At 31.9% G+C, this 25,473-nt stretch overlaps 5 protein-coding genes across 7 annotated transcripts; all 5 read right to left on the reverse strand.

Annotated features, from left to right (window-relative positions):
- Positions 1-336: 336 nt before the first annotated feature.
- Positions 337-2,619, reverse strand: LOC110627875 (tyrosine-protein phosphatase DSP3). 3 transcript variants are annotated; one of them, XM_043948570.1, is made up of 6 exons: positions 2,373-2,618; positions 2,107-2,296; positions 1,669-1,762; positions 1,365-1,422; positions 1,177-1,220; positions 337-802 (listed from the first exon to the last, which is right to left on the reverse strand). In XM_043948570.1, exons 2-6 carry the CDS (start codon positions 2,265-2,267, stop codon positions 545-547), a joined length of 615 nt encoding a protein of 204 aa, XP_043804505.1. In that variant the 5' UTR covers positions 2,268-2,296; positions 2,373-2,618; the 3' UTR covers positions 337-544. The 3 variants fall into 3 exon arrangements, with proteins under 3 accessions (XP_043804505.1, XP_021629941.1, XP_043804506.1); XM_021774249.2 differs by having other exon boundaries at positions 2,107-2,617; XM_043948571.1 differs by lacking the exons at positions 1,177-1,220; positions 1,365-1,422 and having other exon boundaries at positions 2,107-2,619.
- Positions 2,620-4,984: 2,365 nt separating this feature from the next.
- LOC110628736 (CRIB domain-containing protein RIC4) lies at positions 4,985-6,308 on the reverse strand. Its single transcript, XM_021775534.2, has 3 exons — positions 5,710-6,308; positions 5,461-5,604; positions 4,985-5,357 (listed from the first exon to the last, which is right to left on the reverse strand). Exons 1-3 carry the CDS (start codon positions 5,831-5,833, stop codon positions 5,122-5,124), a joined length of 504 nt encoding a protein of 167 aa, XP_021631226.1. The 5' UTR covers positions 5,834-6,308; the 3' UTR covers positions 4,985-5,121.
- A 905-nt stretch (positions 6,309-7,213) lies between these two features.
- Positions 7,214-15,601, reverse strand: LOC110627961 (pentatricopeptide repeat-containing protein At2g13600). Its single transcript, XM_021774379.2, has 10 exons — positions 15,223-15,601; positions 15,005-15,073; positions 14,748-14,861; positions 14,427-14,525; positions 14,168-14,240; positions 13,709-13,794; positions 13,012-13,095; positions 12,802-12,861; positions 12,430-12,616; positions 7,214-10,660 (listed from the first exon to the last, which is right to left on the reverse strand). The coding sequence occupies exons 1-10, from the start codon at positions 15,292-15,294 to the stop codon at positions 8,880-8,882; spliced, it is 2,625 nt and encodes an 874-aa protein (XP_021630071.1). The 5' UTR covers positions 15,295-15,601; the 3' UTR covers positions 7,214-8,879.
- A 594-nt stretch (positions 15,602-16,195) lies between these two features.
- LOC110627960 (dephospho-CoA kinase) lies at positions 16,196-18,489 on the reverse strand. Its single transcript, XM_021774378.2, has 3 exons — positions 18,243-18,489; positions 17,585-17,730; positions 16,196-17,044 (listed from the first exon to the last, which is right to left on the reverse strand). Exons 1-3 carry the CDS (start codon positions 18,450-18,452, stop codon positions 16,600-16,602), a joined length of 801 nt encoding a protein of 266 aa, XP_021630070.1. The 5' UTR covers positions 18,453-18,489; the 3' UTR covers positions 16,196-16,599.
- A 2,174-nt stretch (positions 18,490-20,663) lies between these two features.
- Positions 20,664-24,339, reverse strand: LOC110627959 (glycerophosphodiester phosphodiesterase GDPD2). The gene is made up of 8 exons (XM_021774377.2): positions 23,792-24,339; positions 23,469-23,662; positions 22,242-22,301; positions 22,067-22,147; positions 21,773-21,973; positions 21,587-21,682; positions 21,247-21,443; positions 20,664-21,150 (listed from the first exon to the last, which is right to left on the reverse strand). The coding sequence occupies exons 1-8, from the start codon at positions 24,063-24,065 to the stop codon at positions 20,925-20,927; spliced, it is 1,329 nt and encodes a 442-aa protein (XP_021630069.1). The 5' UTR covers positions 24,066-24,339; the 3' UTR covers positions 20,664-20,924.
- Positions 24,340-25,473: the final 1,134 nt, after the last annotated feature.

Genomic DNA, 25,473 nt, shown 5'->3' on the forward strand with positions numbered 1-25,473 from the left:
AAAGCAAAATAAATAAAGGATAGTCTGATCAGCACAAAAAATATATACTTTATATTATTTAATTTATTATAAAAATGATTTCCAAAATTATATATTTGTCTTTAAATTTTAATCTTATGTCTACATAAAATAATTTTTTAATAATAATAATAATGATATTCATAACTGCAAATCACTAATTTCAGTTGATTTTGGATTGAAATCGTTATTCCCAATTCAAGAATTAGTAACAGAAATCAAACCAGAAAACTCTAATCTTCAATTCGATATGATTTGTTGGTATCCAAAAGAACCAACCAAATTAACTAATTTGGAGACGACATAAAAGTATCAAGATGAACACAGAAACTGAAGTTTGATATTATAGTACAGAAATACACACTGGCAATGCAAATTGGCAATGCCCCTCTCCTTGCACATATGGAAGAAAATAAAAGGGGAAATAAATGAAACAGAGTACAAATGGATAATGTTTGGACAAATAAAATCATTTGCAAATGTAATAGAATGGTTGTGGTTAGGAACCAAACTAAAATGGTGATTCCTAATTTGACTTGATCTGAGGCTTCTGTATATTCTCTTCTCTATAAAGTAAACGCCTCTTGTTTGAACCGTATCCATGGTACTGGTAGATAATGCTGTACAGACACTGCCTCAGGCATGTCACATCGAACTTCTCCATAAATTGCAGATCAGAATTCCTCCATTTCACACCAGCAAAATGTCTATATTCCTCAAACACAGAAGCCAAGCACCAATTTTGCAGTTTTCTAAAGCAACCAACAAGACAACCAGTCCGATGCTGCAAGAAAGATGATGGAGAAAACAAGGTCAGAACTCAAGTGAAGTTCATAAACAAATGCCAAGGATGTAGGGGAAGAGTTTCACAATTGAACATCTGGTGGGGGTCTATGATATCAACCATGCAGAAAAGCAGATGAACAAATAAATCATATTACTAGCTCTCTCTTTTTTCTAAATGATGATTCTTAAAGATTGAATAAATAATTCACAAAGTAGGATAAACAAATGCCTTCCCCGAGCCAAATCCAACTTTTGCAAATAGATACTGAGCACAAAATGTAGCATACAGCTAGGCAACTTTTATATGGATCAAGTATATACAGACAAACACAGTGAAAAGGTAACAAAAGAAAAGGCTTGAATTGAATATACCTTTCCCCGATTGCAATGAATCAGAATTGGATGATTCCTTACATCTGAAATATCAAGAAACTTATTTAAGAAACATAACAGGCAAAGAGAGCTTGAAAACTTGAAATAATAGAAGGCTTAGAAAAAATGAAAAACAAGCAACACATGGTTCAAACTTGAATATAAATTTTTTTGAACATTATTCATACCAATTAAGACTTTTAGAGCCTCCATGATAGTATCCCTGGGCATAGATACAGAAGGCTCCTGCAGATGCAAATGATTAGACAACAGTATTAGCGACAGATTCCATACTGTTACGCAATATATAAAATCAATACCAACAAAATTAGGAAGAGAGAAAAAAAAAGGGAAGAGAGAAAATACAATTAGCAAGAAAGCACAGATGCCTGGCATCTTATTTCAAATGCAAAATATGCAGAGGATTGACAGAGGTTGCAATAACAAATGCAGGCAACCTTGAAAAAATTGAAGAGAAGAACAGAAAATTACCGACTTCCCCTCAATTCCAAATTGTAATAGTTTAATATTATTAGCACGAAGAAACTCCAAATTCTCTTGTGGATATGGCTCACAGCACAAATATCTGTTCCAAATACCAAAACAAGTCAAATTGGTCAGCTGAAACATTCAGTAATGAGAAAACAAATAAACAACATCGAATCAATCTTTGCTTTATTTCCATTCCTTCAAATTCTTTTCTATTAGTATCAACCAAGAGAAATATTCTACTTTCTCTGAAATCAAACACATTATTATTGTTTTTTTCTTTTATATAAAAGAAAGAAAACTAAAATCAAAACTTTTAATTTGTCGTCCTTATGTAAAACGGATCTCAAAAACCAAAGAAAAACCAAAATGACACAATCCAAATGAACAAGACAGACGAATTCTTAAAAAAAAAATCGACGAATGCAAGTAATTACTAACATGATCGATCGGAGATTTAGAGATTTAAGGAAAGGGAAATTGTGGGGTTGAGGGAAAGCAGATCTGAAAATGCCGTCTTCAACCATAGAAAAATTCGCGGGCGGAAGCAAAACGCCGTCGTTCTTGTCTTCATAATCACTTTCGCGAATAATCAAACCCATTTGTAATTCGCCTCGAAAATCAAAAACAAGTCTTCTATTTGATCGCAGACCAAATAAAATCAAACAGAAGACTCGTTCTTGAAAGACAAAAAAAATCAGAAACAAGGAGAGGAGAAGAAGACGCTCATTGTTTGAGACGGAAAGAAGAGGGGGACGAAGGCTTTTAACAGAGGGAAAACGGGAGAGAAGAAAACGAAGTCGTTTTAGAAACGGATTCCGATTCCGAATCCAACTCAACGAACGTGTATATTTGGAGACGAGAGGGAAAAGTTTGGTTTTTTAACGAGAGATTTTCGGATTTGGATAAAGTTTCAGCGGCGGCTCTCAGGAAACAATAAACTGGATTATTTTGGACCAGGTTTTTGATTTGATTTAAGTCTTTATTATTATTTTGGATAAATTTTAAAATAATTAATAAATTAATTTTTATATTTTTAAAATTAAATACTTAATTTTTTTACAATTAATCTATTTAAATTAAAAATCATTTCATTTATTTTTTAATGTTATAAAAATATTTTTATTACCTTTATAACAAAAATAAATTATAGTTTAATTTTTAAATTTTAATATAAATAACGAATTAATCTCTTATTTTTTAAATTAATTTATATTTTTTCATAATAAATCTATTTAAACTTCAACTCTCTCATCCATTTCTTAATATTAAAAATAAAAAAAATATTTTTATTAACACTTTTAAATTTAAAATATTAAAGAGTTAAAATTTTATTATTTTTTTATTTATTAAAATTTCAATACTTTAATTTTTAATTTTTATTTAAAATAACACTTAAATTTTAATTAATTTTTATTTAAATTATTATATTTAACTAATTTTAATATTTGTTTCATTAATATCTATTTATTAAAATATTTTAATACTGATAAATTTAAAATTTTTTAAAAAAATTTACAATATCAACTATTTTTAAATAATATTTAAATAGTTTATAAACCTTTAATTTTACTTTTAAAAGTTTAATTATTCCATTAACTTTACGTTAATGTTCATAATAGAAGTAAGAGTTATAATTTTAAATGAATTGAATATAAAGTAATTTACAATATTAAATTTTAAAAATATAAAAATTAATTTAAAATATAAAAATTAAAAAATAATTAATATAATATAAAATATTTCACTTATATTAATAAAAATTTAAATATTTACAAAAATATTTAAAATATTTATTCTTTATAATCCATTCATTAATAAAATTATAATTTCAACAGATTAATTATTATGAAATTTAAATATTTAATTTTATATATTAAAATTTAAGAATTAAAATGTAATTAACTTAATTATTTTTATTTTTATTTTTTCTAAATTCAATTTTGGACTTTCTACGTGCCCCTTTAGGAATATTCTTCGAATCCTCGGTTTTTGACACGTGTTGACTGCTTTTAGTATAAATAATTTTATTTGTGGTAAAACTCAAAATATCTCAATTTTAAAAATAATTATAAGAGCAATAAATTGATTTTTTTTTTTCATAAAAAATATATAATAAGTATTGAAACGCGTAACTTTTCTTTTATTGTATAAGAAGTATTCAAATGCGTTCTTTTTGTTTTATTGTATAATAAGTATTCAAATGCGTTAATTAGAATCAATTAATAAATTCACATATTTGAATTAAATCATTTTTTTATAAAAAAAAAAAAAATGGACATTACCTTTGAAATTGGCTAGAAATTTATTTATATATTTTTTATTATTATTATTTTATCCTAAATTTGGTGTTTGTTTGTTTAAAAAATTTTCAATTGTTTGTTAATTAAAATTGAAGGTTCAGATTTATGTGGTTTTACTTGTAAAATTTAAAGATTACTTTATAAATTTTAATTAAAAAAATGTATGAACACACATATATGATATAACTTTGGTCCATTTGGGCGAGCGTGGTAATTGCGAAAAGTAGAACCCATGCTTTCCTCATGTGAAAAATATATATTATATAGGATACAATTTTATACATTTTTTTTTTTTATTTCCATTCAAACAATTCAAATATAAAAAATATTTTAGCATAGACTTAAAATCTCTCAACATAATTCACTTTAATAAATTTTAAATTTATATAAAAATTAAATCTCTTAATTGCATTGGTTAATGATTTTTATTGTTAGTCATAGGGTGCCTATCTCATAATTAAAGATGTAGTTTGGTTTCAAATTCTAATCAAAATTTTAAAATTGAATACATAATTATACCTTTTTATTATTTGGAATTAATATATTTAACACTTAATTAAAAATCATGATTTATTGGATTAAATTTATAAAAATTATAATAAATAGGCACAAATTTCATTGAAAATTGATCGAAAAGGAAGAAAAAAAAATAATAGACAATTTTTTATTTTTTATTAATTTATGTTTAATTGTTATAATTTCTATAAATTTTAGTATTCACTAAGTTTTAAATTAGTTTAAGTGTTGAATTAGTTAGTCGCAAATAGTATTAAGGATTTAGAAATGTATTTCTTTATGAAAACATCAAAATTTGGTTGTTGTCTATAGGAAATTTCATGGAATTTGATTTGATATATATTTCATAAGGAAGAACACTGTGGATATATTTATAAACTAGCTGATGATCTGATCCATGCAATTGCAGATGATTAGTAGATATATAATTACAAAAGCAAAGTCCTTACAAGATGAAGTTTGGAAAAATACATTGAAATTTGGTTCTTTAGGTTTAAATAGAAAGCTATCAAATGCACCATTCATCATTCAAACTGGTTCCAAAATATCCATGATCTCATTCGTCAACATACGTGCACATATACATATACATACATACATATATACGTATATTCATGCATACCTATCTCTTAGAATATTAAGCAGATGAAGGCTTAACAAGAGCAGGAGAATCAGATTGTGCAGCCATGGAAATCTCAAGTTGCCTTAGAGAAGCAGGAGGCTGAAGAGAGAGCAACTCTGGAGGAATGAGATTGTCCCATCCTTGAATTGGATTGGTATTTGCTGAACCATCCCATCCAATGTGTGTCACATGCTTCACATCTGTTGGAACCCCAATTTCCATTTCTAGTTCTTCAATTTCTTCTTCATATACTGCATAATCCAAGCCATGCATGCATGGATCCATCATAGAATTCTATATTTTACGAGGTAATAATATTGATTTAATTGATTAGGAAGAGAGATGAAAGCTTACCAAACAATTGAGAGAAGGTCTTGAAACCCTTGACAAGTCTGTGAAACCGATCTGATATGTTGGGCTTTGAAACAGCAAGAAATTTCAATCCATTCTTCATACTCTCACTGCTTGATAAGCTTTCCTCGTCGTCTTCTTTTTTTCCTGCATATTTCTCAACACAAACACAAATAAATAAGCTTATCTACAGAAGAAAGATCCACACACACACACACACACACACACACAGAGAGAGAGAGAGAGAGAGACTTATTGGTGGAGGTGGTGGCTGCTTGGTTCTTCTGGGGTGGTGAACCCCAATAGCCACACTTGATTCAGAGACACAACCAATGGAGAAAGGAAGAAGAACAAGCCTTTCCATTCTATCTCTCATTTCTTCATCAACAACTCAAGCAAAAGAAAAAGGAAAATTAAAGGGATTAAAGAATATGTGAAGTGGACTGAGAAACAAGAGCAAAAAGTCTATAAGGTTGGTTGAGGAGAAGGCTATAGTAGAGAACCCTAGAACTGGATTTGGGTTTGTTATATTGGGTGGTGGGCATGGTGGCTTTGCAGCCAAGTTATTATAATTTCACGTACAAACAAGTCAGCTACAAAAATTGAGTTTGGGTTGGTAGAGAGATGGTGATGGGGTATGTTTGGACGTATAATTTTAAATTATTAATGGGTTTTATCGTGAAGTTTAACCTAATTAACAGATTCAAGACCTTCGTTAGACGTATGTGCTTCAGTTTCAGACATGCAATAATCCAGAGTAGGTGGAACTGCTGTCTTCACCATACAACTAAACCACTCTAAAAAGAGAGGAAAAAAAAAACTATCTTTTTGTTTAAGTTCTCTACCTATACTTGCCTCTCTTGCAGTATAAGCCATTACTTATTATGTATTATCATCTTTAGAATTAGTTCTCTTTTTTTTTTTTTTCAATTTATTATTAATGATATTGCTTTTTTTTTTTGTGGGTTTTCTTGGTTTGGACTCTATACCAAACTAGAAGCAGGGAGTGCAAAACAAGCAACTTTTCTGGTTAGAATCTATCAAAGTTGTATTGGCTATGAGGAGGACCAAACTGCACTTTCTTGATCTTAAAGAAGAAAAACATGATTGATTGTTAGAATAGGTTAAGAAAAAACAGAAAAAAATTTTGTTGGGAAAATGATGTTCTTATAATGGGGAACTTAGTTCCAAAAGCCATTGATTGATCACTTGAAAAACTTATTACTTGAATTTCCTATAATTAGGATAATCTAGATGATTATAAACTCAAGATATATATATATATATATATATATATATATAATTATATTGATAATATTTATTATATGTGAGTTTATACATTTTATATATCGATTCTATTACAGACAAGATATAGACAGGAAATTTTCCATTTTCAAATGCATCATCATTAGTTGCTCAACATTTGTCTTTTAAAATATTTAAAGAAATTAAAGGAAAAAAAAATAAAAGAATGCCGAACACATAACTTGAGATTGAATAGTGCATCATTTTGAACAAATATTGATATGGAATTCTTAATAGGTTAAATTTGTTCAACTCTAAATTCAGAATGGGTTCATTAGTTTTCAGATTTTCTTTGTAGGTTATATTTGTAAAGTTAATTTGGTTGGAAACAAACTTTGACAACTTGAGAACAGAGAACTCAGTTTTCATGTTATTCTGAGAGTTCAAGAGCAAAAGAAGACATCTAAACCAGAACCACAAGGAAATAAACTGAGTGGAGATCAAATCATTACAATATTAAATTGGTCCAGCTCCAGCATCCAAACCCCTTACAATGGGGGAAAACGTTAACGGTTCATTTCAAATTGCAGGAATGATAGCATTTCATATCCTCAATCTCCTTTTCTATGGATACAAATGATGATCTAGATCTCCTTGTGCAGCATACATGATGTAATTACTTCTCTCTACATCTTTAACAGCAGTTATTCTCAGCACAAAATCCCAGCTTAGGCAGAAACGGACTGCTAAATTAACCTGCAATCATTAGAAGGGAAAAAAAAAAAAGGAGAATTGGAGCTCAAGGTGAAAAGAAAAGCAAGAAGAAATCAAATTATACTTCCAAGATCACTTCACTTTCTATCCATTCTCTGTTTTCCTTCAATTCTAAAACAAGTAGGGTGAGCAGGACAATTTCTTTCTTTTTCCCTTTCCTTATTTTATCTATTGGCAAAAATTCAGGTCTACTCAAGTATAAGGAATTTAACCTTAAGAGAATAAACAACTTTGTAGGTAAGTTTCTTGAGTCAGGGATCCAGAAAATTCTTGCATTTCTGGTAAAGTTTTCAACTACCGACCTCATTATTTGGTTATGCCTTGCTAATCCTTAATGAAAATCAGAGCTGCATTACATCCCCATCTATAGTTAGCGCTTTCCTTCCCAACATCTTATTTTCTTTTCCATCAATCATACATCAGCTATCCTAGAGAAACCAATTCATATATCTCAAACAGCAATCCTAAGGAGATATCGCCATTTGCGACCACCGCAGAGGAATAAAAAATTTTAGGATATTGCATAACAAATAATAAAAGAGAAGAGTTACTGTTCTGTGCAATATAGGCCTCTAATCAGAATAATGTCCTTCATGCAAAGAAAACAGTTTGCTAAATTTGAATTTTCTTTCCTCACCGTTAGAAGAAAAGGACCTATAACACCCATGATGAGTAAATCCTAGATCAAACTTCTGAATCAGGAAATTGGCTGCTATCATATGCTTCTTCCCTCCTTATGTGGAGACAAGAACACTAAATATCAACACCAAGGCAAACAAGCGTGCCTCAGGCCTTCAATTGATTCAAAGACACAGGCTGGTGATCGACAATAACCCCTTACCTCCCAAGAGGATCACAAATTTCATGGTGTTATCCCTGAAAAAGAGCAAATCAGATCAAAATCTCAGAGAGAATGAGTGATAAGAAGGTTTGCTAGGACCCTTGGGATACAGCTTTTTTTCCTTTCTATTGCATATAGTGAACACGGAAAAGCATTCATTAACATGGAAAAAAGCATATAATGCTAATTTGACTTCTGATATTCAAGAACAGAAAAAGGAGAATAACAAGTTTGGAATTGAACAAAGATCTCATGCAAATCCAATTGCTTCCCCATCGAATTTACTGTGCCAACCTCAGTCACTGTTCCAGCTAACTGATGACCTGCAGGATCGTCTACACAAGAAGCTCTGACTTCGCTCACCGGTGAGCTTCTCCAAGTATGAATATAGTTATGGTCCCCCTCTGTAACTAGTTACAGGGATATCTAAACGAATATCAAAGGTAGGATTTTTGAAGAGATCCTTTTGTTGGGTGTTTCTACCCTTCCAGACCTATTTGCTTAAGCAACAAAGGGAAGGGATGAAAGAAGGGGATCAGTGAGAGAGAACCCACTGATCTGCTCAATTGAAATTATGAACCTGATTCTTTAATTGGATCCAAGACAGTCCTGGCAGTTTGTTAGCTTTTCTCTGCTGCATTGAACTCCTCACATTAGCTGCCTCTTCCCATCTATGATCTGTAGAATACATGTTTGACAACAAAATATAGGAACCTGCATCAGATTGTTCGAGCTTCAATAGTCTCTCAGATGCCCAGTTTCCCATTTCCACATTTTTGTGAAGTCTGCAAGAAGACAGAAATGACTTCAAAACTGCACTCACGTGGGATATACCATTCTCCTGAATGAACTCTTTTGCCTCGTTCAAGCGACCAGATCGACCATAAAGATCTACCATACAAGTATAGTGTTCAAAATCAGGCTTGATACCATAAACTTTTTGCATCAACTCGAAATATTTACAGCCTTCTTCAAGCAACCCTGCATGGTTACAAGCAATTAAAACACCAATAAATGTAATCTCATTTGGTATAATTCCCTCATTCATCATGCACTCAAAGAGTTCAATAGCCTCATGCCCTTGTCCATGCAAACCAAACCCAGATATCATTGATGTCCACAGCACAACATTCAGATCATTAATTTGTTTAAATATCTTTATAGCATCATTCAGGCTTCCACATTTAGCATACATATCAATTAACGAGGAATATAAATGAGCATCCACTTTATGCCCAATTTTCTGAATGTGTGCGTGGACCTGCATTCCTAATTCTAGAATTCCTTTGCTTGCGCAAGCAGAGACAATGCTTGTGAGTGTAAATTTGTCCACCACAACATGTTCATTGACCATAAACCTGAATGTTTGAAATGCAATTTCATACTCGCCGTTCCTAACATATCCAGAAATCATTGAACTCCATGAGACAACATCTGCTAACGAATCATCACAAGAAATCCTCACAGGAATTGTTCTAAGTGTCATGGATGCCTCTTCCATTTTCCCGCATTTGCAATACATACCCAAAAGTGAATTCCTTATAAACCCATTATTGTGAAGAACAAGTCTTAGAACCTGCCCATGAATCTGTTTACCCAGCTCCAAAAGCGATAAACATGAAACCAAATTCAATGCTATAGAAAAAGTAACTGCATTGAACATATGCCCACTTTCCAACATCTTGTAAAGCAATTCTAATGAAGTTCTTTCGAATCCATTTTTCATTAGCCCGTCTATGATCGTGTTCCAACTTGTAACATCTTTGGAGTTCAAACCATGGAACAAATCAAGGGCTCTTTCCACATCTCCTATATGCAAATATGCACTGATCATTATATTCCAGGACACAGTATCTATCTCCTCCACTGACTTGAATAATCTTTTTGCATAATCCAAAGCACCACATTTCACATAAAGATCAAGAACAGAATTCACCAAGATAACATCCAACCCAATCTCATTTGTCAATATCCACCCATGTATCGCCTTCCCATTTCTTAACTCGCACAAAGTAGAGCAGCATTTGAACACGCTAGATAAGGTGAAATGATTAGGACAAATACCCTCGCTTTGCATTTTTCTAAACAAATACAAAACCATCTTAAAATCCTCATACTGAGCAAAACCCGATATCAGAATAGTCCACGTGCGAATGTCTCTTGTAAGAATTTCATTGAACAGCTGGTGGGCATGATACAAATTCTGACACTTTTTCACATAGAGGTTCAAAAGATAGTTACTGATAGCCAGATTTTGAAGAGAGCCATTCTTGATGACATAAGCATGTAGTAGCTCTGCTTGTGTCTCGTGATGAGAGTAGCCAGAAGATAAGGATTGATGATGCCTACAGGATGGTTGACAGTGATGAAGCTCAAATTTAGTGGCGTTTATAATATCTGTGATTGCTGGAACTGGAGAGGGTAAGAGGACTGATTTTGTGTCAAAGCATCTGGTGCTCAGGCGAGCTCTTCTCATTTTAAGGTAAATTTACTTGCCTACCGCCATAATAGATAAAGAAACAAGATTTGACACTTGAAAAAACATGATCTTTAAGGTATCATAACCAGAGTCTGATGCAAAGAGAAAGAGCAAATATATGTGCCTATGAAGTTGAAGGTAGCCTTGATCAGCCAATTTATCCTATGAATTTGCAGGTGCCGCTTATCTATCAATCAATTTCGCCTATGAAGTTTGCTGCGAGATTTGGGAATGAAACAAGGAACTCGAGCATGAACTGGGCAAATTTAACAATAATCTAGTTGTCTTGAGACATTGATGCTTTGAAATTTTAAAGTTTTAAAGGGTGTGATACTAATTGCATAAATTCTTTAAAAAATACGGAGAAAGTATTAAAAAAAAAAAAGCCAATTTTTGGCTTAAGGAAGGTTGATATAAAAATTATATTAAAATGAAAATGGATAAAATTATACTATATTTTTTTATATTTTTATTTTATAATTATTTTAATTATTATATTAATATTTTTTTATAATGTTAAAAAATTATTTATTTATTTATTAACAGTGTAACGATACAAATTAAATTATAAATTATAAAATAAAAATAATAAAATTACAAAATACTTTTTCATACTATTTCAAAAAAAAAAATTATGGTGCTCCTTTTCACAAATCAGAAAAATTATTTAAAGAGCCAGTTGGGTCATGTAATTATTAATTCTGAAATCATAAATGGAAGAGGATTGGCCTTTCCCCGTTGATTTCTGTTTAATTTTTAACGTGATTATTCAATGGTATAGTAAGGGCAAGACAACTTATTGATGAAATGGTGGATAAATAATTCCCTGCTGATGTCTCTGGCAATAGAGCTATTTTCTGGCGATGACAGTTGGGGTTAATGAAGGTGATTAAGGGTAACAGTGATGACTTTTCATATTTAATGTTTGCTCCGAAGGCAGCCAAGGAATTGCAGAAAAGATTCTACTCTCTACCAGGAAGTCCTATGGGTATCCATTAACAAGAATTCCTCCAATTCAATTGCAAACTTCTTGTTGACAAGTTCCTTATATGGTTCAGTTTCCTATTCTGCGGTTGTATTGTGGAAGATAGAAAAATTGCAGAAGCCATACGGTAATTGATATTACTATGATCAAAGTGATGGGAGAAAAAATAACATATACAGTAAGAATGCTGCAAGACGAGCTAAACTCATTTCCAAAACGAACACAAATTCTCCTACTTCCCAAAATCATTTCTTGACTGAAACTCGTTCATCACTAAGAAAAATATCACATTCCCTCTCATCTGATATTAAAAAAAAAATTAAAATCTTGTGAAAATCTCAACCCATCTTAATGTCTTAGCAAGACATTTTGCACATCCAATAACTCTTTGAAGGGAATTAGTAAACAAATAAAATCAAATTCTAAATCATAGGCTATATAGCTAAACATTGCAAATGGTAAACTTTAAGGAAAAACTAATTAAGACGATATATGCTAATTATACAAAAGAATAAGTAGAACAGTCTGGCAACAACCAGTTAGTATAAAACCTTTCCACAAACAAAAAATTTAGCAAGTAAAAATGAAAACAGCATTGAAGTGAATACAGACTATGAAAAGAATCAAGTTAGCCTATATTGTATCCTTATAGAGGAGGATAGAAATAAGAAGACAATGAAAAGCCAAGGAAAAGCAAGCCTCCGATCATTGCAACTGTCCCTTGCGAGATCTTAGATGCTAGCATGCTTCCTCCCACTACTGCCAGGGAAGTACATACAGTGTGTCCCAATGTAGCCCCCACGGCTACACCAATTGCATTTTTGTGGGTTGCCAGCTGCGGAGTTAGACATTTTAGTTTTGAGTATTACATCAGACATATACTATAAAACATCAACCTTGAGTTCATACATTCACTAAACTCCCACAAGCAAGAAGAAGATATAGGACAAGAAATAAATCCAATTGAACCCTGCAGCTTAATATCTTAACGAAGGCATAAACAAGGAAATAATGACATACAGCAATTGTTGCAATCTGGCTGCGATCTCCCCACTCAGCTAGAAAAGTTAATATAAATGACTGCATGACAAAACAGAAATACTTCAGAAAGATGGTAAAAAAATCACATAATACCCAAAGGACATACAATTATATCAAAATCAAATTAGAGAGGAACTCCACATTTCACGAAGCAACCTGCTGAAATAAGTCTAGATGCATCAAACATACCTCCAAAAATATTGGTGTACAAAATCTAGAAAAGAAGCGGCGGAAAGTTGTTTTCCCTTGCCCCGCTTCAAGCTTTTCCTCTACCTGAGAACATAAAATGCAATTTAGGATTAAATATAATACCAAAACCAATAAGAGTAATGCAGACCCGAAGGAGGAATTTACAGGAGAATATAAAAAGTTTAATCATCAGAAACAATCTAAGAAGCCTCTTCTAAGTGGTGCATGAACATACAGACACTCATTAAGAAGGAAAACTTAGAGAAAGAAAACATTAATGTTTTACAAAATGAAAGCATAGACCAGATAGTTTAAGATGACCAGCTTTGCAAGTCCATTGCTATTCCAAGCAATCACACCATCTAACAGGGAAAGAATGAGAGCTTATGGAAATTATTATGCACAAGAACTTCATGCAATAGATAAAGTGATAAAATTAGAAGTAAACCCAAAATCCTCTAAGACAAACTATAACCATCCTTTTCAGCATGCAACACATCTGAGAAGAAATCAAAAGCTTGAAACATAAGCCAGTGTTTAAAACAAGTTATAATACCATTTAGAACCAAATACATTATCTTTCTTTCTTTCTGTTTAAAAGATAATTGCAATGAAGTATGAAACAAAACTAGACATTTACCACAATTTGATGCATGAAAATGAATGAAAATCAAATAGAGAATGAGGAAAAACATACTTCTTCCATTTCTTTTTTCTGGGATGATTTTGAATCTGATCTCCAGGCAATGTAAAGTAATCGTAGCCCAAAAAATGCATAAAGGACTGCATATTAAAAGCAGATTTCAAGGTTAAGCATTGATCATTCTATCTACTTATATTATATATAAGAATTTACATGTGTTCCAAGATAATAAATCTGTGCTTTTTTTTTCATTACTTATGAAAAAGTCTCTTGCCAAAATCAATTTCATTTACTAAGCTTTTACAAAGAAAAATATTAAAACTTATTAAAAACAGTCAGGATTGCAGTCAAATTGGGATGTGTACATTTGATAGAATGTTTTACTAGCCGCAAACTACTTAATATCTAGAAAAAATAAAGCATTCTACAAGTGCAAGAATAGGTGAGACAGAGAGAGAGAAAGCATATGGTAGATAAGTTGCAATTAACAGATATAATGTACATTTTATTTACCTGTAGCCGCACTATTTGTATGCTTTCTTGATATCAAATTTGGTACAATCCGTCCTAGTCCAGTAGAAAGTACCTAATTGACACATACAACAACATCAAACTTCATAAAGCTGTGCATTCCGTACCAAAGCCATGCAAATACATAGCATTATATATATATATATATATATATATATATAAACAAGTGGTTACACTAAAGGAACAAAAAATGATTCTTTCAATCAAAGTTGAAACAAAAATGAAATCGTGGATGGCTTACTGTCATAACAATCAAGGCACTGAGGGCACCAGACAAAACAATTGACTTGGGGTGGCGCATTGCCATAAGAGCTGCTATTATAAAAGTCTCATCCCCAATCTGGCAACAAAATTATCATAAAAAGAAAAATTAATAGATTATTGAGCAGCAAAAGTCATGTTAGCCCAACTCTTTAAAGTCATTCACAATGTTCCTAATAAAGATGCAACAGCACAAGTTTCTCCTTCCTGTATGACCACGGGGAAACACGACTTTCATTTCTAGTAACAACTTGTTCAAAAAGCTGAAATTTTTACAGTTTATTTATAGGAAAACACAAACCTCACTGACAATAATCATGGACAAGCTCGCAATAAAGGCATCAAAAATCCCAAGACCAGAGTCGACTTGAAGACCAAGACCAACAGAATTTACGTCAAGGTCACCGGTAACTATCTGCATTCGCAAATCCCATATACAATAATCACTTCCCAAATCTAAGAACAGCAGATAAACTAAACACATAATTGAAAAAATAAAATGCAAGTAAGCTCAGCAGACATCAATCTTTGAAATAAATAAACGAAGAATTAACTCACCATGCCACGGCGGCCGAGATCCTTGAGCGGTACAGTTGATTCTTCCTTTTCATTTGCCACCTCAGAATCCTAAAACCCAAATAAATAATAAATAAATAAATAAAGCTTTGAAAAAGAAAAAATGATGCTATAGCTGCATCTGAAATGAAACGATTTCATTCCTAGAATAACAAAAAACAGCTACAATATCTGGCACAGAAATCGTAAATTATGCTTACCTTAGCAGCTACGTAGGGAAGAGCCAGCAGTAGGAAGAACGAGAGAAGAATAAGGAAAGACCGAAACCCCATGATAAGAAACAAGTGGAGGTGAAGCCGATTGCCTAAGTCTGTGTTTGACGACAGAGAAAGCAGGAGAAATTAAAAGGGGTCAGTTTTCCTCCGGAAAGTAGATCGGAAAGGAAAAAAAGGAGATCAAGAGGATGGAAATGGGGATCTAACCGCAGCCTTACTGGGATTTGAAGGTACAGGGGTGAAGTAATGAGATCTAAGAAAGGAGAAATGGGAAGAGAGAGAGATCTTGCGGAAAGCGAAGATCCCCAGAGGAAAGAGGAGTCAGAGAGATTTGTGTAATATAATAGGAATTGCGTGTGGAATGTATGACCATAAAATTCTTATTTTTATGCCATGATTTTTTCAATATTACAGATTCCCCCCGTTTATTCTTAGAAATTTTTTTTTAATGAAGCTTCATTGTTTTACCATTTATTATCTGAATAATGTAAAAGAAATTATTTATCAAATTTATTCTGATTATGACGCTTCCTAATTTTGTAAATAATCTGCTAATTCTTTCACTCTTAGTCTTTATTTATTTTGATGAAAATATTTTTCTACCCTTTAAATATTCACAAAAATTAATTTATATAAAATATTGTTTTATCAAAAAAATAAGTTATTTTAAAAAAAAATAACTTTCTCTAAATTATTTTCTGCATTTAGAAAATATATATATTTTGATACTTTTAGTAAAAAAAATTAAATGCTTGACAGCCAGATCAGATCGACGGTATAAGTGTTTTTATAATATATTTTATTTTTTAAAATTAAAATTAAATAATAAAAAATAAGTCATTATTTTCCATGAAGATATTAATATAGTGTTAATATCTTCATGTTCCCATGGCGCATTTGTGCATCTGTAATTCTTAATCATACGTCACGATGTCTGTTGTGGTGGATTCAGTGAACCTTTTTACCAATTTATGATATAAAATTCATTATCTAGAAACTTGAATGATGATCAAGCAACCAATTTTACAAAGTTGAAATTATTACAATTGAGGGAGCTCATTCACAGTACACAAGGTTCCATGAGTGAATGAAAATTACAAGTATAACTAGCTTGAGAAGGAAGGAGAAAACAAGCCCTGGTGTTCTGCAGATGAATGGTGCTTCTCCAAGCAGAGCTAAGGGAACCAAGCCACGGATCTCGCAAGTTTCACTCTTTCTTCGCATAGGGAGGATCCATGTTCAGCATTTCCTCTCAATGAATCCCAGGCCTTCTTTCTTTTGTAGTTGGTGCAGTGCCCCCCTTTTATTACCAAAACAAGAAGCAGGACATGATACGAAGTTCTGAAAACTAAACATTTTTGTTTATAGTATCCCGCTAATATTTTTTCCAAAAACAACTGCAATTCCAATAAAAACAAGGGCTGTCAAGGCACCTTGTCTTGAAAGCCAGAATTCAGACCATGTCAGGGGCTTAGTGACCTTGAGTAATACTCTCTGGAATTGTTCCTCCAAGTCCTCTAATGAGCCAGTGTTATCAATGACAATGTCAGCCTTGGACCTTTTCAAATCCATGGACATCTGAGCATTTATCCTATTTCTGGCATCCTCCTCAATGGATCCATCTCTTTTCATGAGCCGCTGAAGCTGTGTTTCACTATCAACCCACACAACAACAATAGGCTTTGTCCACTTATCCATCTTGGCCTCAAATAGCAATGGGATGTCAAGGACAATTACCTTACATCCCTTCAACCACAGCTTCAAAATTTCACGGAAGATACCAGAAGAAATATAAGGAGCCAAAAGCCTGCAAGAATGTAAGAACCTGAGTTAAGAGGAGGTGAAATATTCTGTGACAATTGTACGGGGCAGCTCTCTTAGAATGCATTACCAAAGTTGCCCAGTAAAATCAAGGCAAACCAATACTTGATATGGTAACCACGATTTGAGAATATTTATATCAACAAGACTTGAACTTGAGAAATCAAAAGTTGCACATATAAGCAATTTCGAGCATATGACTTCACCGTTCAAAATAAACTGCTCCAAGATTATGGAAATGATATTCAACTTTGCTACAGCATTACTACCAAATTAAAAGGGGCATTCTCCAGAATTCAATATCTTCTTTGAAGGTACAGTTCTAACATATACCATCCAGTCATAACCGTACCAAAAAGTTGAGATGATCAATTACACGAGATATTTAACAACTCCAACTTTAGCGAGTAATTGGCATTTGCAAATTCTACAAGTAAATTTTGTTAAACTATTTGGCTAACAATTGATCATAGGCATAGAATATTCATGATTCAACATAAAACAGAAGCACAGCAACTATCAGTACCGATTAAGAAGTTGACGTTTTGCAGGATCAGAGAAGACTATCTGGCCCAGTTTTGGCCTATCCACATCCCCATTGGCTTCTAAGATTTCCTCTCCAAATGCTGCAACAACCTTATTATAGCCATCAGTGTCTTTCTTTAGAACATCCTGGAAATGTAACAGGAAGAGAAGTTCAGGAAAGATCCCAAGGAATGGACAACATCTAGTGTAAGATCAAATAAGCATCAAGAAGGCAAATTCAACTATGACGTTACCACGCTGTCAAATAGGTATAAACTTGCAAAAAAAATTTCAGTAACCAGGGACATTATTTGCAGCCTGGTTCGATATACAATAACCTATCATTTCAATCATCAAATGTTACTTAAAATTGTCATGGTTAATTGAAAACTGAAATAATCTACTCTCCTAACTTCAGTTCAATTGAAGGGGAAAAAAAAAAGAAAGAAAGAAAAAACAAAAAAAAAACCTTCGAAAAATTCAGTGAAAAAAATGCTGAATACATATAGAGATCAACCAGCCAAGATCAAGTTAAACCATTTGCATTCTTAATTCCCGCTGGGTCAGGTTAATTCGCTAAATCGAACACGGGAAAAGCAAACAAGAAAAGGAAACATTATGTAAGCAAGCGAAGCAAATGAGAAGAGAAAACGGCATACCCGAGAAACGAGATCGGCGTCAACGACGGGAACTCCATGGGATTTGAAAAGATTGGAGACTGTACTCTTCCCCGACGCTATTCCACCGGTCAATCCCACCATCCTCATTTTCACTGGAGTCGATATGCTTCGTGCGTCCTTGTGCCGATGTGACACGAAGTGCCGAAAGCGAGTACAGTAAATAGGAGCTCGACGGATTTCACTGTACATGATTATTTCGAAATTGAGCTCTCTTCTGCCTATTTACAAAGTTACTATTCCTTTAAGGAATAGTACTTTTATACAAATTAAGGAAATATAGTTAATTTAGTTCTATTAAATCAAAAAATTGAAACGTATATATTTTTTATATTTATATATTGATTTTAAAATTTAAATAATAAATCTAATTTATCTTAATTAATTTTAATTAAAAAATTTATACTTCGTAAAATTATTTTTTAAAATATTTATTAAATTAAAAAAAATTTAAACATTTACTTTAATTTATATTTATATATAAATTTTTAAATGTTAAATAGTAAATTTAATTTTTTTTAATTTATCACAATTATAATTAAAAGTATTAAATTAAATTTAAAAATTATAAAAAATTACAATATAATTCTAAAAATTTTATTTGATTAATAAAATAATTCTTAAAATATATATTTTTATTTTAATAGTATCCTATTTTGTTTACTTCCTTTTTTTATTTTATTTTATACTAGTTTAATATAAAATATATAATATTTTATTTTTATTTAATATTAAATTTTTTATTATATCAACAAATAAATTAATATACATTATAATTTTATTTATTTTTATATAAATGAACAAAATAAAAATATTGAATATTTTAAATAATTTAAAAGAGATGTGGTTAATATTTTTAAATTTTTATAAAAATTATAAAGGGATAGCTTTATATATTAAGATAATGTAATATTTTATTTTATTTAATATTATTAATATAAACTATAATTTTTTATATGTAAAAATATGAACATAGTAATTGTGAGTATAAATGAAAATTTTTAATATATAATATTTTCTATGGTAAAAATTTTATTTGTAATAAATATTTATTTAATATTATATATAATAAATATAAAATAAATGTACTTTAATATAAAATTTAAATTAAAAAATTATATATTTATTAATATAAAACTTTAAAAATTATATTATAATTTACCATTGACTTTTTTTATTTAATTTAGTATTTTTAGTTATAATTTTATTATTCAAAATTTAAAATTTAAAATATAAATATGAATTAATGTAAATATTTAAATTTTTTTTATTTAATAGGTATTTTGAGAAATAATTCTATATGACATGATACATGTACTATAAATTTTTTAATTAAAATAAATAGTTACAATTGAGGTAAATTTAAAATAATAATTTTATTATTTAAAATTTTAAAATTAGAATATAATTATGAAAAGTGATAAATATTTATTATTTTTAATAAATTTTAAATTTAATATATTTTAACAAAATCGATTTTTTTTACCATGCAAAAACTTTTGTATCGAAAAGCACGGTAACGGCCCATAAAGAATCCAGATACAAACCTTATTGACCCAAATCCAGAAAGCAAAATGTCCAACCAAAACCTACTGATCCAAGCTCAAGTGAAGAAATCTGAAAGCATCTATTGTAATTCACCACCAAGCCAACATCATCGAAATAGACGGACAAACGAACAAATAGACCAGAGAAACCAATCGCCAAACTATCAAGCATGTCCAGTAGAAGGGCCGAAATGCCCAAAAATATAAGAAAAGATCAAACTAAGCACAGACAATAACCATCAACACAGAAAAAAAAAGTCCATCCATAGTATTTTCAGTCTCATAATAGTTATAAAGCAGCTATTGAGAACTTATAACGTGGACGCCACTGATCTTTGAAAGCCAACCAACAACCATTGTTCGAATAAGAATTGAAACATGCAAACCAAATCAAAAGCAGATCTCCAACGAATAGCCTCACCAGAAAAACATCAAACTTGCATCACAATACCAAAATTACACAACCACCAAGAGACTTGGTGTAGCCTGAGACCAAAGCAAAATATTCCATCCGCAGCGGTTGGCTTCCTACAGCCTTAAAGAATAGTGGAGCCCACGCCAACGAATAAAAAAAAATACATGCAAAAATAAAAATGTCGACCATCGATCAAGACCCTCACTCACTGTTCGCTTCTTGTTCTATTTGCACTTTCCCTTTCTCTCTATATTTCCAATTGTACTTCAAATGCGATATTTTTTTTTTTAATAAAAATGCTACTTTACAAAACAAATTATAATTTAATATTAATAAGAAATGTAAAATAAGCCTCAAAAGAAAAGAACAAGGTCCCAGAGATTACAGAGGCAGTCCCAGATTGGAATTGGTCAATCTCCAAGCATCTATGTGACATCTTCATTTCATCAAGCTCTAATTCCAATTCATTATATTGAACAACATCATAGTATTATATGTAATAACTACATCTCATGTACATGAAGCAAACTGCTTCTCTGAAGATAGTATACTACACAACAGACAACCTTAGGCTACAAGAGTAAAACTTCACAACTGGGCTGGAGATATTCACACATTTTCATACAGATCAATCTCCATTTACCAACCCCATTCTCACTTCATCCCAATATTACAAATTTAATCATACATCCATTGGCAGGATTATTGAATCACTGAACAAATGAGATTGTCTACTGAGAGTTCTCCAGGTGTTTGACATAATGCTTCAACTTTCATCTTCCCTTCCTTGCCTAACAATCTCAACTCTTCGCCCACTTTTGCAGGGTCACTGAAATCTGGGACTGCCTCTGTAATCTCTCTAACAAGGTCCACAATTACTCCTTCAACACCCATCAAATGCTGCACGTACACTACCTCAGGCACATTACTGCGAAACGCACAGATTTTTATCACAGTGCTAGTGAAAATTTATGAAAGAACTTGGCAGATGTTGTCAGAATAACAGAAACAATTCTATGCTTACTTCAACAGGCCATAACTGATGAGAGAAAGTTTAGACTCTTTAATTTTTGTTACTGCTTCTGCATTTCTAAAGATAGCCTTGACTTCAGATACAATTCCTTGCAGGCCACCCTCCATGCAAACCTTAATGGCCTCATCCAATGAATTCCTTCTTGTGTCTGTGTAAATTTCAGATCCTCCATTTGTCAGGAAGAAGACCTGGAGTTTCCACATCAATGAGTTGCATAAATTGATCATTTATGCAGAATTGAAGAAATGAGCATTCATATTCTGATGATGATGTTGAATATGAGAGTTTCAGAATGAAGCAAAGCCATTGCAAAAGAGACGAGTGATCTTACAGGATATTTGTTCTGCAATTTTCTCATCAACTGAGCTGCATCAGGTTGAAAGCTGGAGAACATGACAGGTCTGTCCTTGGCATGCTCCAACACCACCTGGAATTGTAATTCAGTATATATGTATGAGCCATTACTTAACGTAAAGCTCAGATTTGCTAAATAACAGAAGCTGCAAAGCAAAAATACCTTCAAGATTACTTGAAGAATGTGAGTGAATTCTTCCAGCTTGTAAATGGTTTGATCATCAAATTTCAATTCAATGTTGAAGCCTACTGAACCATCAACTTTCTGGAAGACATCTTGCAGTGTACAAAGAGGATCATCTTCTTCAACCTTCCATTCAAAAATTCTCCCATCTTTTGTTTTCCTAAATAATGGCTTTGAGACCTGAAGTTTGATGAGAATAATAGAGTAAATACAAAGTACGCTATCAATATACTATATAAATCAATTTCAAACAAGAGAAAAATGAAGAGTTACATTTCCAGGCTCCTTCTGTGGTCCATAGGTGAGAAATTCAGCTAAAGTGAGGTCTGTAACTCTTTTCTCAACAATGGAACCCTGAAATCAATATCCAACAACAATATAAAATAACATGAAAGCAAGAAGCTTAAAGTGATACAGTGACAGTGGGTTAGGGGAAGAAAGAACTGACCTGGTCTTCAGTGAGGATGAAGCTGTCATGGAAAATGACTGGACAGTCATCTTTGGTCACCTACAACAAATATGTTTTTTTTTTTCGTTTACTGTTCCTTTCAAAGGATCTTCCCTCACCCAAAAGTAAAAGAAAGAAAAGAAAAAGAAAAAAAAAAAAAAGAGGGCACAACAAAACACCAGAAATAAACTAATCAGTACCCTTCAATGGAGATTGTAATCCTGACAATCACTACAAAGCACAAGCAGAAAATTTCCCCATTTGAAGGAGCAAAAAATGCAAAAAATAGTGAAAATTAATAAATGGTGTAGATATTGGGCTTTTGGGTTTGGGCTATGGCCCAAACTCTTATTCGTGATTCAATCTATCTCTTTTTCCTTTTCCATTTACTGTATTAATATTGAGAAAATACTTGCTTGAAGTCGGTTCATAGTGACCAAAGCATAAACGAGTGATTCCTCCATGAAAAAAAACAAAAAGAGATGAGACTTACTCTAATGTCTATTAGATTCATAGGGTTCCAAACTATTAAATTGTTGTAAGATTCTTACATGCATTAAAATGTATAGGCATCTGATTAATAGTAAGCCACTAATATATTTTTATAAGTGAAACTATCATATGTATATTATTTTGATTGATTAGGTATATACATCCTTATTTTGAGTGATTAGGTATATACATCCCCAAGCATAGAATTTCCCTCAAATTGTCCACATTCACAAGTATATTCTCTTCAACAAACTTACAACTTGCTAGAAAAGCTGATTTAAATTCTCATCAGTTCCCTTCAAAAGTACACTTTTTTTTCAGGGGGGAGAGAGAGAAAATAGTCTTGAAATGCAAACAAGCAAATGAGAGATAAAGTTTCACGATTGTTTATGGCCACCGACAAACAAAATGCCAAACAAAAGTTTTAGCTAGATGAATCTGGATGAGATTAGATACAACAAAAATGAACACATATCATAAATACAGGCAAAGAATCAGACAAAAGAAAAATGGTCCAGGTACAGAAAGCATCAATCCCCCGCATATGGAATCAGACAAAATTCTAAAATCCTGAGCTAATCTGCGTCAGGTTTTTTGGCAGATGAAGACAGAAACATTTCAGCACTTTGTTGTTTGGTGAAGAGCTTCAAGCACCTCACCCAAACCACTCTCAAAATCTACAGGCTCATCATAATTTTAACCAGTTAAATCTAGAACAAGAAATCTCATTCTCACCTGAACGTCAAATTCAATGAAATCCAAGGGCAATTTAGCAGCAGCATTAAAGGAGAGGATTGAGTTCTCTTTAATAGATTTCATTCTTTTATCAGAAGATTGCAACATGTTCATTCCACTACCTCTGTGTCCCATCACCACAAATTTTGGGAATTTAAATGTGCAATCACGGTCCCCTTCATGATTATTCACACCTGGAAAACAAAAGAAACCAAAAAGAAAAAAAATCATTCACCAAAAAGAACCCACCAAGCAAAAAAGAACCATACAAAAATCCAAGAACAGTAAAGACATGAAAGAAAGAAAAAGAAAGATGTGATTACATTTATTGGTGAAACGAGGGGAACAGAGGGAAAATTCTGCATTATCTGAGAGACTAGGCACATCAGAGACATGAACAGCTTTGAGAGCCATCTTTCTATCAAAGATTTTCAAGAATGACGACTCAATGGGAAAATGGAGCTTTGTATTGACAGAGGCTGCAGGCTGAGGCACAAATGAAGAATGGTATTTAAAGGGCAATCCTTCATTTTTATTAGAAAAATGATAAAAGAAAGCATATTCCTGATGCAGAGATGGAAGTCTCTGGATGGTCATTTACAGGAGGTTAATTTCTGGGTTGGAAGCTAAATCAAGAAAAGGAGGAAATTGCGGTGTTTTTATGTGATACTGTCAGATTTAGACAATAAAAATCTGATGAATGGCAAATGGGTTTTGAGCCATTCAAACTCTGTTGCATTTGCATCCCAATTTCACATTTCAAACTCATTAGCAGATAAGCATACAAATGGCCAGCTTTTACTACGCCATGTTTTCTTCTTAGCGATAATGTCTTGTTTGTTTTGAATTCTTTTCTAAATTCCATCATCATCAGTCTAAATTCAAGATAAATAAATAAAGGTAAAATTATAAAAAAGTACACATGATTTTATAAATTTTTTGAAATATTAATATGAGAGTTCTAGGTATTTCTATGTGTGTCTAAAATTTGAGTGCGAGAAGTTGCCTTTCTCCCTTTATCCTTTTTCTTTTATTCATTAGTGGTGCCTAATGGCCTCACAGCTACTGTCATCTATCTCTAGGCTCATATGTAGTATATACGAAAGTGTCAAACGTTTGCTTGATGTTTGGCAGCCATTTAATTCTCTCAGTATGTGTATGAATAGAGCTGCGAGGTGATTGGAACCTGCTGTTTTTTCTCTTATCACTTTTCAAGGTGGAACTCATAAAGAGCATATTGGAGTTTACGAGTGATACAATTCACTTGGTAAGACTGGGTCAGAGTTAGAGAAATCAGTCCAACCCATCAGAGAGGTTTCGTGGGCCTTGAACTAATACTGCTCTTGTGAGGCTGAGCTCGTGTTGGGATAGTGAAATTCAGAGTTGATTAATACGAAAAGTTTAGGATGAAAAAATTTAAAAGTTGAATGTAGGGAGAAAAAGTGAGTGCTTGACAGTGGTTACATTCCTTTTAAAGTTATTATGAAGGAAATTATATTTTTAACTAAATATATTTTAATTATAAAAATATTCGCTTTTCTTTAAAAAAAAAAATTCTAAAACTCAATGCTAAAACGGCACTTCAAAAGGAGGAGCCAACAAGCAAAGCAACGATCACATGAAAATCTTGCATCATGCATGCATACTTCGTTTTACAATATTTTATGGAGTGAATATTAATAATATATAGGGATTGACTAAAATATCATCTAATTATTAAAAATTTAATATTTATATCAACACCTATTTTCTTATTATTACATTCTTTTTATATAGTTTTTTGGAAATTAAAAAAAAATATTAAAGAATTTAATTTTTGTCCAAAGGTAAATTCCATTAAATTAAGTTTTTGGCTAGAGGCCTACAAAGAGTAGGATTCAAGCTACAGTGTCCAATACGTCAAGGGCTCCAAGGCAAAAAAAAAATAGATGCCGAACCTTTTTACTAAAAAAATCACCACTCACGCACACAGGAAAAGAAAAAACTCCTTCAACGATCAATTAAA

The sequence above is a fragment of the Manihot esculenta genome, chromosome 12, assembly GCF_001659605.2.
Source record: "Manihot esculenta cultivar AM560-2 chromosome 12, M.esculenta_v8, whole genome shotgun sequence".
Taxonomy (NCBI): domain Eukaryota; kingdom Viridiplantae; phylum Streptophyta; class Magnoliopsida; order Malpighiales; family Euphorbiaceae; genus Manihot; species Manihot esculenta.

Coding starts and splice junctions, on each gene's coding strand:
- LOC110627875 (XM_043948570.1), bottom strand. CDS start 2,267: ATGGGTTTGATTATTCGCGAAAGTGATTATGAAGACAAGAACGACGGC. Junction 1,423..1,668: donor TTGGAATTGAGGGGAAGTCG/GTAATTTTCTGT, acceptor TTGCATCTGCAG/GAGCCTTCTGTATCTATGCC. Junction 1,221..1,364: donor GGCTCTAAAAGTCTTAATTG/GTATGAATAATG, acceptor TTGATATTTCAG/ATGTAAGGAATCATCCAATT.
- LOC110628736 (XM_021775534.2), bottom strand. CDS start 5,833: ATGAGAGATAGAATGGAAAGGCTTGTTCTTCTTCCTTTCTCCATTGGT. Junction 5,605..5,709: donor GCCACCACCTCCACCAATAA/GTCTCTCTCTCT, acceptor AGAAATATGCAG/GAAAAAAAGAAGACGACGAG. Junction 5,358..5,460: donor GACCTTCTCTCAATTGTTTG/GTAAGCTTTCAT, acceptor TGGATTATGCAG/TATATGAAGAAGAAATTGAA.
- LOC110627961 (XM_021774379.2), bottom strand. CDS start 15,294: ATGGGGTTTCGGTCTTTCCTTATTCTTCTCTCGTTCTTCCTACTGCTG. Junction 14,526..14,747: donor CCATGATTATTGTCAGTGAG/GTTTGTGTTTTC, acceptor TTTTGTTGCCAG/ATTGGGGATGAGACTTTTAT. Junction 13,096..13,708: donor AGAAAAAAGAAATGGAAGAA/GTATGTTTTTCC, acceptor TTATGTTCTCAG/GTAGAGGAAAAGCTTGAAGC.
- LOC110627960 (XM_021774378.2), bottom strand. CDS start 18,452: ATGTACAGTGAAATCCGTCGAGCTCCTATTTACTGTACTCGCTTTCGG. Junction 17,731..18,242: donor ACGCCGATCTCGTTTCTCGG/GTATGCCGTTTT, acceptor TTACATTTCCAG/GATGTTCTAAAGAAAGACAC. Junction 17,045..17,584: donor AAACGTCAACTTCTTAATCG/GTACTGATAGTT, acceptor ACATTCTTGCAG/GCTTTTGGCTCCTTATATTT.
- LOC110627959 (XM_021774377.2), bottom strand. CDS start 24,065: ATGACCATCCAGAGACTTCCATCTCTGCATCAGGAATATGCTTTCTTT. Junction 22,148..22,241: donor TCATCCTCACTGAAGACCAG/GTCAGTTCTTTC, acceptor TATTGATTTCAG/GGTTCCATTGTTGAGAAAAG. Junction 21,151..21,246: donor ATCAGTTATGGCCTGTTGAA/GTAAGCATAGAA, acceptor TGCGTTTCGCAG/TAATGTGCCTGAGGTAGTGT.